At 37.0% G+C, this 12767-nt stretch overlaps 1 protein-coding gene across 13 annotated transcripts in view; it reads left to right on the forward strand.

Annotated features, from left to right (window-relative positions):
* LOC109410419 (F-BAR domain only protein 2) overlaps window positions 1-12767 on the forward strand; it is a 111236-nt gene that overhangs the window by 61739 nt on the left and 36730 nt on the right. For all 13 annotated transcript variants that reach the window (XM_062856429.1, XM_062856430.1, XM_062856431.1 and 10 more), the window contains exons 3-5: window positions 11458-11673; window positions 12238-12336; window positions 12396-12492. In XM_062856429.1, the coding sequence (XP_062712413.1) occupies window positions 11458-11673; window positions 12238-12336; window positions 12396-12492 (412 nt within the window). The remainder of the gene's footprint in view (window positions 1-11457; window positions 11674-12237; window positions 12337-12395; window positions 12493-12767) is intronic.

Consider the following 12767-nt stretch of genomic DNA (forward strand, 5'->3'; position numbering starts at 1 on the left):
CTCCAGGAAATCATTCCGGAACTTCCTCTAACGCTTTGATTTGCTTTGAAACTTCTCCGATCGAAAGCCATCTGGAATCTCATTAAACCCACGTGATCCCCTCCGATATCCTTCTGAACCTTGAAATGAAAATCTGACAAATTTATACAGAAAATTTAAAACAAGTGAACTGAATGATGTGTTTCCTTTTCCTTTTAATTTCTCTTAAAAAAATAAATTTAAGAGAATTCAAATTCCATTGAAATTATACGTAATTACTAGATCTAGCTAGGTTTGTAGATATTTTTTAACTACCATGGAATTGTGCACAGAACAACAAATTAAAACAAAATTCTAGTACCACCTGTTTGAAAGTTGACGTAGATCATTCAAAAGTTTTGAATATTGGTTTCTGTAGCTAACAAAAGTTTTGTGTGTGCAAATTACTCTTATTTTCATCCATCTGCAGTAGTTTGAAGTCAAGGCATGACTTCAGTTAGGTCATCACATATTCTCGCGATTAGGAGCTGTCCATAAACTACGTAGACTAATTTTTGGTCATCTCAGAACCGCTCCACAGTGGGGCACTGTCGTTCTTCGCTCATACAACATATTTAAAACTTGGATGGACCGTAGACTTTGGCCAAACCCCTTCCTCCTCCCATTAGAGTCTACGTAGTTTACGGACAGGCCCCCTTAGTTATGATATACATTCAGTCTTTACATTAACACATGATTGAGTATGACTGTATGTGGCTCACGGGAGTCCCAAGTAAGCGAAAAACATGTATTTACAGTTCGTCTTCAATTGACTGAACTCAAGGACTGACTTCAACTACACAGATAAAAATAATAAGATTTACACGTAAACTTCAGTTTAGTCATGTAAACTTAGTGTTATGATGGTTTACATGATATATCATGTAAATTTGTGTTATATGTCATGTAAACACACAGAGTCATGCTGAATTACATGACATATAATGGAAGTTTACATGATATTTTATGACTTTTACATGATATGTCATGTAAACTTCTGTGATATCCCACGCTCCAAACATGTGCATCATATGTCACAGAATTTTACACTCTTTTTTTCGATCTGTGTAGGTCATCCTGGATACTCAGGAATATTGTTGAGGAACTCACTCCATCCGCTTCGATATAATATTAGCTTCTGTGGCTAACAGAAATTTTTCGCATACAAATATTGTCCATCTACGGTTCCCTGAGACCTGACTTTTGCCAGGTCGTCAAGATTTCTGCTACACTCATTGATTATGCAAACATTATCCACATTTTCAAGTATTGCTGCCAAAAAAGAGCGACGCATACACTAGGAAATAGTCTGTGATGATTGATTCGATCATCCATGCACGTTAAAAATTGATTCGGATAATCTATCTAGATATTCAAGATATCCAAGAATTATGATGGTTGGTAAAAATGAATTCTACTAATCATTTTCACAATATCTTGCTCAGAGTTTTCACAGTGTCCTGCTCAAGACTCTTGCAAAAACCGGCTCTAAAGACCCACGTAATTCTGCTCAGGCTGCTAATATATGCCTGATTGACATTTTCCAGGAATCATGCTAAGGATTCTCACAAAATCTTGCTCAGAATTCTCGCAGAACCCTGTTCAGGGGTTTCACAGAATCTAAACACAACTTTTAGTCAGGGGTCTCTTAAATTCTTTCCCAGGATGTTGACACAACTCTTATCAGAATTTCCATGAAATCCTGCGAAAAATTGGTACTTACAGAATTCTGTTGAATATTCCCAAAGAATCCTTTTCGGGATTGTAACATAATTCCGTTCAGGATTATCACAGAAGAACGTTCAACATTCTCATAGATTCTGCCTAGAGCTGTCATATAATCCATCTTATTATTTTAGAATCCAACTCAAAATTCCAACAGAAACTTGCCCAGGATTCTCAAAGAATGCTTTTCAAAATTCTCACAGTATCCTGCACAGTATCTAATGGTATTCTGATTCCTGATTCTCACAAAATCTGGCTTAAGATTCTCACAGCTCACGGTTTTCACAGAAATCTGCTCAGGATTCTCACACTGTTCTCACATAATTATTGCAGGATTCTTGCAGCACAAAATTCTGCTGAAAATTCTCTTGAATTCTTCTCAGGATTCTATCATAACACTGTTCATTATTTTCACGAAATTCTGCTCAATATTATCATAGAATCCCGCTCATAATTTTCACAGAATACTTCTCAGGATTTCATATGATATTGCTCATAATTTTCACAGAATCCTTTTCAGGATTCTTACAATTTTTTGTCAGAAATCAAGATGTTCCAACATTTTTTTCGGGATTATCATGGAATCCTACTTAGAATTCTCACAGAATTTTGATAAAAAATCTCACGGAATGCTGCTCGGGTATGCTGATTCTTACAAAATCTGGCTTAAGATTCTCACAAAATCTGGCTTAAGATTCGCACAGCTCACGATTTTAACAGAAATCTGCTCAGGATTCTCATACTTTTCTCACATACTTCTGTTGAGGATTCTTGCAGAATTCTGCTCAGCGTTCTCACATTATTCTGCTCAGGATGATCACAGAATCCTGCTCAACATTCTCAGAGAATGCTGAAGTATACTCACAGAATACCACTCTGGATTCTCACATAATCCTTCTCGTAATTTTCATATAGTTTTGCACAGGTTTACACAAAAACCTGTTCAGGATTCTCACAAAATGCTATGTCAGGGATCTTAAAAAACTTTCTCAAGATGTTGACAGAATTATTCTCAAGATTGCCATGGAATCCTGCTGAGGATTCTTACAGAGTCATGCTGAAAATTCTCACAGAATCCTGCTCAGGATTCTATAATAATATTATTCAGGATTCTCACGGAATGCTACTCAGTATTCTCTAAGAATTCCGGTCAGTATTGTCACGTAGTCCATCTCTGGATTTTTATTTCGATTACTCAGGATTTTCACAGAATCCTGCTCAGGATTTTTACTTTTTTTTGTCAGGATATATACTCAAGATGTTGGCAGAACTCTTCTCAGGATTGCCAACCCTGCTGTGCTGAGTATTCTTACAAAATTCTGCTGAAAATTATCTCGAAATTATTTTCAGGATTCTATCATAACACTGTTCATTTCTCACGAAATTCTGCTCAGTATTCTCATAGAATCGCGCTCAGAGCTTTCACATAATCCTTCTCAGGATTTCATATAATCTTGCTCATAATTTCCATAGAATCCCGTTGAGAATTATCACAATTTTTTATCAGAAATCAAGATGTTGGCAACATTTTTTTCGGGATTACCACGGATCCTACTGAGGATTCTAAGAGAATTCTTCTTAAAATTCTCACGGAATCCTGCTCAGGATTCTCACGGTATCCTGATTCTCACAAAATTTGTCTCACAACTCGAGATTTTCACAAAAATCTGCTCAAGATTCTCTTACTGTTCTCACATAGTTTTGTTAAAAATTCTTGCAGAATTTTGTTCAACGTTCTCACATTATTCTGCTCAGGATTATCAGAGAATTCTGCTCAAAATTCTCGGAGAATGCTGTTAAATATACTCACAAAATCCCACTCATAATTCTCACATAATCCTTCTGCCGATTTTCATATAATGTTGCTCAGGATTTTCACAGAATCTTGTACAGGATTCTCACAAAATTTTTGCCAGGGATCTAGAAAAAATGTTGGCAGAATTCCTCTCAAGATTGCCATGGAATCTTGATGGGGAATCTTACAGAATCATGCTGAAAGTTTTCATGGAATTCTGCTTCGGGTTCTATCATAATACTGTTCAGGATTCTCACAGAATGCTACTCAGTATTCTCAAAGAATCCTACTCAGCATTGTCACTAAATCCGTCTCTGAATTTTCGGAGAATCCTGTCCAGGATTTTCACATTTTTTTCAGGAATCTAATAAATTCTTTCTGAAAATGTTGATACAATTCTTCTCAGAATTGCCATGGAATTCTGGTGAAGATTGTTATTGTATCCTTCTCTAGACTACTGCAGAATGTTACAGAATTTTGCTGAATATTCCCACGGAATCCTTGTCAGGTTTCTAACATATTACTGTTCAGCATTCAGGTTCTGACCAAAGCTCTCATATAATCCAGCTCAGGATTGTAACAGAATGCTACTCAGGATTCTCAAAGCATCCTTCTAAAAAGTCTCATGTATCCATCTCAGGATTCTCACAGTATCCTGCTCATGATTCTCATAAAATCTGGCCTAAGATTTTCACAGAATCCTGCTCAAGATTCTCACTGAAATCTGCTCTGGATTTTTATGGTGTCTTGTTCGGATTTTTTAAGGTATCATGTTAGGGATTCTCGCCAAATTTTGCTCAGTACTCTCATAGAATTCTACTTTATATTCTCACAGAACTCTGTTCAGCGTTCTCACATAATTCTGCTCAGGATTATCACAGAATCCTGATCGGGATTCTCACACAGTTATTCTCATGATTTTCGTATTATCTTGCTCAGGATTTTCACAGAATCCTGTTCAGGATTGTTACAAAAATTTTGCCAGGAATCTTAAAAAAAGATTTCTTAAGATGTTGCTGTAATCCTTCTCAGGATTGCGATTAAATCATGCTGACAACACGGAAATTTGCTAATGATTTTATCATAATGCTGTTCAAGATTCTCATGTAATGCTACTCAGTGTTTTCAAAGAATCCTGCTCAGGATTGTAACATAATCCTTTTCAGGATTATCATATAATCTTGTTTAGAACTCTCACAGAATCCAGTTCAAAATTTTTACATTTTTTTGTCAGGATTCTAATAAACTCCTTCTTAAGATGTTGGCAAAAGTCTTCTCAAGATTACTATGGAATCCTGCTGAGGATTCTTACAGAATCCTGCTGATAATTCTTATAGAATCCTGCTCAGGATTATATCATAATACCATAATACTGTTCGGGGATCTCAAGCCAAGTGTCCAAGTGTAGAGGTTTCAACTCTATTTAGAGTGCAGCTAGAAACCTAGCAAAAAAAATACTGTTCGGGGATCTCACAGAAATCTTGTTCAGTATTCTCATATAATCGGGGGATTTTCAGAATCCTGTTCATAAATTTTAGTTAGGAATCTTATATTTTTTTTCTGAAGATGTTGGCAGAATTGTTCTCATGATTGCCACGAAATCCGACAGAAGAATCTTAAGGAATTTTTCACATTTTTTTTTGCTCAGATTTCTACTCATGTTAGGATTCTGTCTCAATACTTTTCAGGATTCTCACAGAATGCAGCTCACTATTCTCACTGCTCATTTCTGACATATTTTGCTTTGGATTCGCAGAAAATCCTGGCCAGGATAGTCAAAGAAACCTTTCAAGTATTCTCCCACTAAATTCCACAAGATTCTCAATAACTGTTTGTCTTCAAATAAATTATTTCTCAGGAACATTTTTTCTCAGGATTGTGGCGAAATCCTGCTGAAAATTCGCATATATGCTTGCTTGTATCTTTATTAACGAGATTTTTAACCCTAAGTTACCCAGTGATCGTATATGATGTTGCATAAGATGATAAAGTACACAGAAAAAATATGTAATTAAAATTCAGCGAGAAATCATGCACATAAAGGGAATGCTAGAGTTATTGCACTTTTACATGAGATATAATGTAAAATTACATTATCATCGTGTAAATTTACGCCAACCATCGCGTAAACCATCATGGACTCCAACCGGTTACGTGACTATTAGCGGAAATTTACACGATTGTAACGTAATTTTACATGATACATCATGTAAATATGCACTAACTCTAGCATTCCCTTTATGTGCATGATTTCTCGCTGAATTTTTTCATGAATATTTTTTTCTGTGTAGAGGCGATATGCGTGCATTTTACATGCGCTTAAATAGAGGCATGCACGCATACACTGTGGTGCATAATTGATCGGACAAACGCCGATTTTCATACAAAATGGCCAAGTTTGAGATGCTGTAACTATGGTTTGCTTTGATGGATTCAGCTCAATTTTTGACACAGAACTACAAATATGCTGAATTTTGTGTATACAAAGTATAACATGTTTTCGTTCACAGGTCTGGGCATGGCAAGTCGTTGAAAAAATTGCAAAAGTGATCGGACAGCGGCACGCGTGTAAATCAAAGGGGTACCGCTGTCCGATCACTTTTGCAATATTTTCAACGTCTTGCCATGCCCAGACCTGTGAACGAAAACATTTTATACTTTGTATACACAAAATTCAGCATATTTGTAGTTCCGTGTCAAAAATTGAGCTGAATCTATCAAAGCAAACCATAGTTACAGCATCTTAAACTTGGCCGTTTTGTATGAAAATCGGCGTTTGTCCGATCAATTATGCACCACAGTGTATGGCCTCCACTTTATCATCTTATACAACATCTTATATGATTACTGGTTGTCTGGGAAGTTCATCTCGGGACCCACGCTTTACTGCCCTTCTGAAAGAAGAACTAACATTTTTGCGAGTTTTTCGGGAGTGGGATTCAATCCCAGGTCCTCGGCGTGATAGTCACGTGATTTAACCATCACACCAGGTCCGCTCCCACTTGCTCATGATTTTTACAGATTGCTGCTTAGTATTCTTACAGAATCCTTCTCAGAATTCTTTTAGTTTCTAAAAAATTACTAAATCCATTTTTATACAGGGTGTTAGGTTCCTGAGTGCAAACTTTTTAAAGGGTGATAGAGGACCATAAATGGTGAAAAAAATTGTTCTACGCATATGGTCAAATCTCAACCGTTACGTAGTTATTGAACTCCCCATGTTTTTGACTCTTATTGCCTTAACTGGCTATAACTTTAAAATGGTCAAACTTTTCGCACTTTTTTAACCCTTATTCGAAAATTTATTGAATTTTCTATCAAATGGCATCTTTGAACCGATCGGTTTAGTTAAATAACTAAGTTTTCTAGAGCAAATAGCCTAAAAGTTGTGTGTTTTAATTTGTTTTTGTCAATTATCTTTGAAAAATGCGTAATAATTTAAAATTCTTCATTTGGCAAAATTGTGGCCCCTGTTTCACTCGACAATTCGTTCTTTGACATCAAACTTCTATCTCTTATCGTTTTCTTGCAATTTCGATTTAAACGTCGCATTTCAGATCAGAAATTTGCAATCGTCATGGAAAGCACTTTTTTGGGCACTGTGCCGCACATTCAAATCAAAATTGCAAGAAAACGATAAGATTTAGAAGTTTTGCGTCAAAGAACAAATTGTAGAGTGGAACAGGGGCCACAACTTTGCCAAAGAAAGAATTTTAATTTATAACGCATGTTTTAAAGATAATGGACATAAACAAATAAAAACACACTATTTTGCTCTAGAAAACTTAGTTATTCAGCTAAACCAATCGGTTCAAAGATGCCATTTGATAGAAAATTCAATAATCTTTCGAATAAGCGTTAAAAAACTGCGATAAGTTTGACCATTTTAAAGTTATAGCCAGTTAAGGCAATAAGAGTCAAAAACATGGGGAGTTCAATAACTACGTAACGGTTGAGATTTGACCATATGCGTAGAACAATTTTTTTCACCATTTATGGCCCTCTATCACCCTTTAAAAAGTTTGCACTCATGTACCTAACACCCTGTATATATTTTCTATAATAGGTTAAACTTACTTTATTTATCAAATTTGTAAGTTTTGCATAGAGTTCCCCCAATGTGTCTTTTTTTGTAAAGTTTCTTCTTAGCAATTTTGCTTTAAAAAGCAAGAACCTAGTTTTTGGATTACAAGAAAACATGACATTGGCAAAAGATTGCATTTTTCAATCGCCAAAACTGTGCCGAAACGGCCTACTTTTCTTCGCTAGCTCAAGGGTGCCGAAAAGTAGAACTTTTCAGCACTGTTAAGAGTGCCGAAAAGTACTACATTTCGGCACTTTTGCAGGGGTACACTTTTCGCAAGTTTTCCGAAAAACTAATGTTTTTCCGTGGTCTTATGTGGATGCGGTGACTGCTTCAATGTCTTTTCGACAGATCTAAACCGAATAGAAGCGATTTCCATTCTGATTTGATCAGCCAAACAGACGTAGAGGGAGAAGCAGTAGCAGCAAACAACGCTTGTTGACGACGCGACTCCGAGTAGGACTTGTGACACTTATGAACACAGCCTACCTGATTGAAAAAAAAAAACGCTTGTGCGGATGCTCACACGTGGTTCTTCTTGATACATGTGGGGATAATCAGAAATGATCGTACTCAAGGGTATTTTGTCATAATTGCAAAAAATGTTGTATGCAACTCGTTGCAAAACTCGATTTTTTCAGCACGAGTTGTACATTTATCCAACGAGGCTTGCCGAGTTGGATAAATACGACTTGTTGCATAAATAACTATTACGATTTGTATTTGAAATTTTGAACTCATGAACAAAATTCGTTGTAAAAAGTTGTTGTTGCCCCGTGACATTTTTAAACATTTCAAAAGGCGCTGCGATAGCAAAAAGTTTGGGAACCTCTGTTCTACGCAATCCTACCGCAACGTGGCACTATTGCGCAATTAAAATAGAACATTTTCACATGTTTTATCCTCATGGTTATCTAATGATCCGCACCACCTAGAATGTTCAAGTCTACAGCGAATTTGTTCAGCAGTCTCATTGCTCTCAAATGGTGGACTGTTTGGTACGCAATTCTACCGCAACATGGCGCTAGTGCATATTGAAAATGTAACATTTTTATATGTTTTATCTTTTTACCCTTCTTACACCCATAAGAAGGGTGTAAATACCGCTTGGAAAACCGACTTTCGATCCGAGGCCCGCAGGGCCGAGTCACATATACCAATCAACTCAGCTCGACGAATTGAGCAAATGTCTGTATGTGCGTGTGTGTGTATGTGTGTGTGTGTGTGTGTGTGTGTGTGTGTGTGTGTGTGTGTGTGTGTATGTATGTATGTTACAAAAAAATGTCACTCACGGTTCTCAGCCGTCTGTTGACCGATTTGAGTTCTCTTGGAAGCAAATGAAAGCTACTACATCCTAGTAGAACGCTATTGAATTTTATTTTGATTGGACGTTCGGTTACCGAGATATCTTTCAAAGAGTGCTAGGGAGTAGTACAACTTAATTATTTTAGATATTTTTGACAAAGTGTATCACCATAAATTTCTCAGCCGTCTATTAACCGATTTGGGTTCTTAAGGCCCTAAACGAAAGCTACTACATCCTAGTAGAACGCTATTGAATTTTTTTTATTGGACGTTCGGTTACCGCGATATCTTTCAAAGAGTGCTAGGGAGTAGTACAACTTAATTATTTTAGATATTTTTGACAAAGTGTATCACCATAAATTTCTCAGCCGTCTATCAACCGATTTGGGTTCTTAAGGCCCCAAACGAAAGCTACTACATCCTAGTAGAACGCTATTGAATTTTTTTTTTTGATTGGACGTTCGGTTACCGAGATATCTTTCAAAGAGTGCTAGGGAGTAGTACAACTTAATTATTTTAGATATTTTTGACAAAGTGTATCACCATAAATTTCTCAGCCGTCTATCAACCGATTCGGGTTCTTAAGGCCCGAAATAAAAGCTACTTCACCCTAGAAGAACGCTTTTGAATTTCATTCCGATTGGACATTTTGTAACCGAGATATCTTTCGGGGAGTACTTTGGAGTAATACAACATAACTTTTTAAGAGGTCTTTGACAAAATGCTTCATAATAAATGAATCAGCCGTGTGTCAATCGATTTGAGTTCTCTCAGCATCAAATGAAAGCTACAGCATCCAAGTAGTATGCTATTAAATTTCATGCCGTTTGGACATTTTGTTTCCGAGATATCTTTCCACGAGTACTAAGGAGTAATGAAATTTACGCTTTTGAGAGATTTTTGATAAAATGTATCATAATACATTTCACAGCCGTTTGTCAACAGATTTTTAATGATCATATTTGGTTACACAAGTTAGTTATACATGAAAATGCAATTGCATCAAATACATAAAAGCTACTATCTCTTTGTAATATTTGAGCTTAATAAACAGTAGCAAAAATATCACGGAATGTATGTAGGAAAAGCCTTTTTTTATGATCAAATTTGGTTTCTCAAGGAGCTCTGCATGAAAATGCAATTGCATCAAATATATAAAAGCTACTATCTCTTTGTAATATTTGAGCTTAATAAACAGTAGCAAAAATATCACGGAATGTATGTAGGAAAAGCCTTTTTACCCTTCTTACACCCATAAGAAGGGTATAAATACCGCTTGGAAAACCGACTTTCGATCCGAGGCCCGCAGGGCTGAGTCACATATATCAATCAACTTAGCTCGACGAATTGAGCAAATGTCTGTATGTGCGTGTGTGTGTATGTGTGTGTGTGAGTGTGTGTGTATGTATGTTACAAAAAAATGTCACTCACGGTTCTCAGCCGTCTGTTGACCGATTTGAGTTCTCTTGGAAGCAACTACATCCTAGTAGAACGCTATTGAATTTTATTTTGATTGGACGTTCGGTTACTGAGATATCTTCAAGGGTGCTAGGGAGTAGTACAACTTAATTATTTTAGATATTTTTGACAAAGTGTATCACCATAAATTTCTCAGCCGTCTATCAACCGATTCGGGTTCTTAAGGCCCGAAACGAAAGCTACTGCATCCTAGAAGAACGCTTTTGAATTTCATTCCGATTGGACATTTTGTAACCGAGATATCTTTCGGGGAGTACTTTGGAGTAACACAACTTAACTTTTTAAGAGGTCTTTGACAAAATGCTTCATAATAAATGAATCAGCCGTGTGTCAATCGATTTGAGTTCTCTCAGCACCAAATGAAAGCTACAGCATCCTAGTTGTATGCTATTAAATTTCATGCCGTTTGGACATTTCGTTTCCGAGATATCTTTCCACGAGTACTAAGGAGTAATAAAATTTACGCTTTTGAGACAAAAAAAATCTGGTAGTTGAGCCCATGGTCGATGATTCTATTATGGAAAGCAATCAACTACAATATTTTCTAGAACGACCAAAAATCACAATCATACATACGAATAATACAACAATAATTTTAATAAGTGTAAGAAGGGTTCTGTTCACCATAGGTGGATTAATTCAGGTTTTTATGTTTATCTTATGATCCCAACCACCTGGAAAGTTCATGTCTTCAGCAAAGTTGTTCAAAGAACTCATGGTTCTCAAATGGTTGAATGTTTGGTACGCAATTCCACTGCAATGTGGCGCTGTGCATTTAAAATAGAACATCATGTCCGAAATTGTGATTTATATGGAAATATTTTGTTATTTTTGGTTTAAAATGTAGAAATTTACCTCAAATGTGATACTTTTTTTCGAAATTAAACCATAATATCGTATCATACTTCAACGATTTGTACGTATAGAATTGAATCAGAAATAATGTCCTACTTTCACAGCGCGATAAATCTTATGCTAATCCGTATCACCTTATGCTATATCCAGCCTAATAAAATTACACCCTTCTATCCGGTTCCCTGGTTTTCCGCAGGCCATGAAAGAGTCGACGACGGCGGTGGCCAAGTCCAAGGACGTCTACAACACGCGCATGCAGGAGCTGGAAAAAGCCCGCAAGGACAACTCGGCGAAGGAGATCGAAAAATCCGAGGCCAAGCTCCGCAAGCAGCAGGACGACTACAAGGCCCTGGTCGAGAAGCACAACATCATCAAGCAGGAGTTCGAGAAGAAGATGACAATAACTTGCAAGGTATGCCGTGGATGTGGAAATTGTGTAGTGTCCTCATCCCACTAAATTGTGGGGGTGAGATTTGGGGAGGTGTGATTAGCTTGAGCTCAATTCGATAGGAAAAAGCGGGCATTCTTTCGGTGGAAGAGGCGTTGATAGAAATCGGAAAACAAATTACTCAAACATGATTGAACGGTGAATTGCTCGCATACCGAACCGATCGTTCGTGCCTACACCGCCTAAACAGAGCTGATGATGCCAATTGTACCTAGGTAAAGGGAGCAAGGTTTTTGATTTGATGTTATGTTTTGCATTTTGGCATTTTAGTGTACGAACATTCGGTAGAATGGAGGACTACAATTTGATGAATTGAGATCTAAATTCAATAAATCTTCGAACTACAGCTTTCACTTGGCTCCCACCATTGTTTTGTAAGCAAATTTCCTTCAAGTTCATGTGCAGCGACATAAAATCTCCGCATATCGTTCCGATCCATGCTTTCCCGCGCTTCAGCAATCACACTCTCTTCCGTAGTTCATGCTAGTGGTGAACTAACTAACTTCTTCATTTATCTTCCATTCACAGCGCTTTCAGGAAATCGAAGAAGCCCATCTGAAACAAATGAAGGAGTTTCTCACGTCCTACATGGAAATTGTGCAGAACAATTTTGATCTAGTTGGACAGGTAGGTCGTTCTGCAGTTCAGGAACGTTATAAGTCCTTCATTCTTTTCGCATTCGACAGGTTCACTCGGATCTGAAACGTCAATTTTTGGAACTGACCGTGGACAAACTGCTCGAGCAGTTTGTTCTCAACAAATATACCGGACTGGAGAAGCCAGGTAAGTGGTTGGTGGCTAATCAGTTCCACCATTGCATTGCATTGGCACGATTATTCACATTCAAAAAACGACCTGTAACAACAGCGCCTGATTGCGAGATTTTCATTCATACTCAACAGCAGAAAACCGATTTGATAATGTTTTGAGACACACGTGTGCGATTTAACTGCGAATGATTTGTTTGTGTCCGGTTTTTTTCTCTTTTTGGTTTTGATTTTTAATAGTTTTTTTTTTGTTGTTTTGTTAAAAACTTAAGTGTTGTTTGATTTTTTATG

This window comes from Aedes albopictus, chromosome 3 (genome assembly GCF_035046485.1).
Source record: "Aedes albopictus strain Foshan chromosome 3, AalbF5, whole genome shotgun sequence".
NCBI classification, from domain to species: Eukaryota; Metazoa; Arthropoda; class Insecta; order Diptera; family Culicidae; genus Aedes; species Aedes albopictus.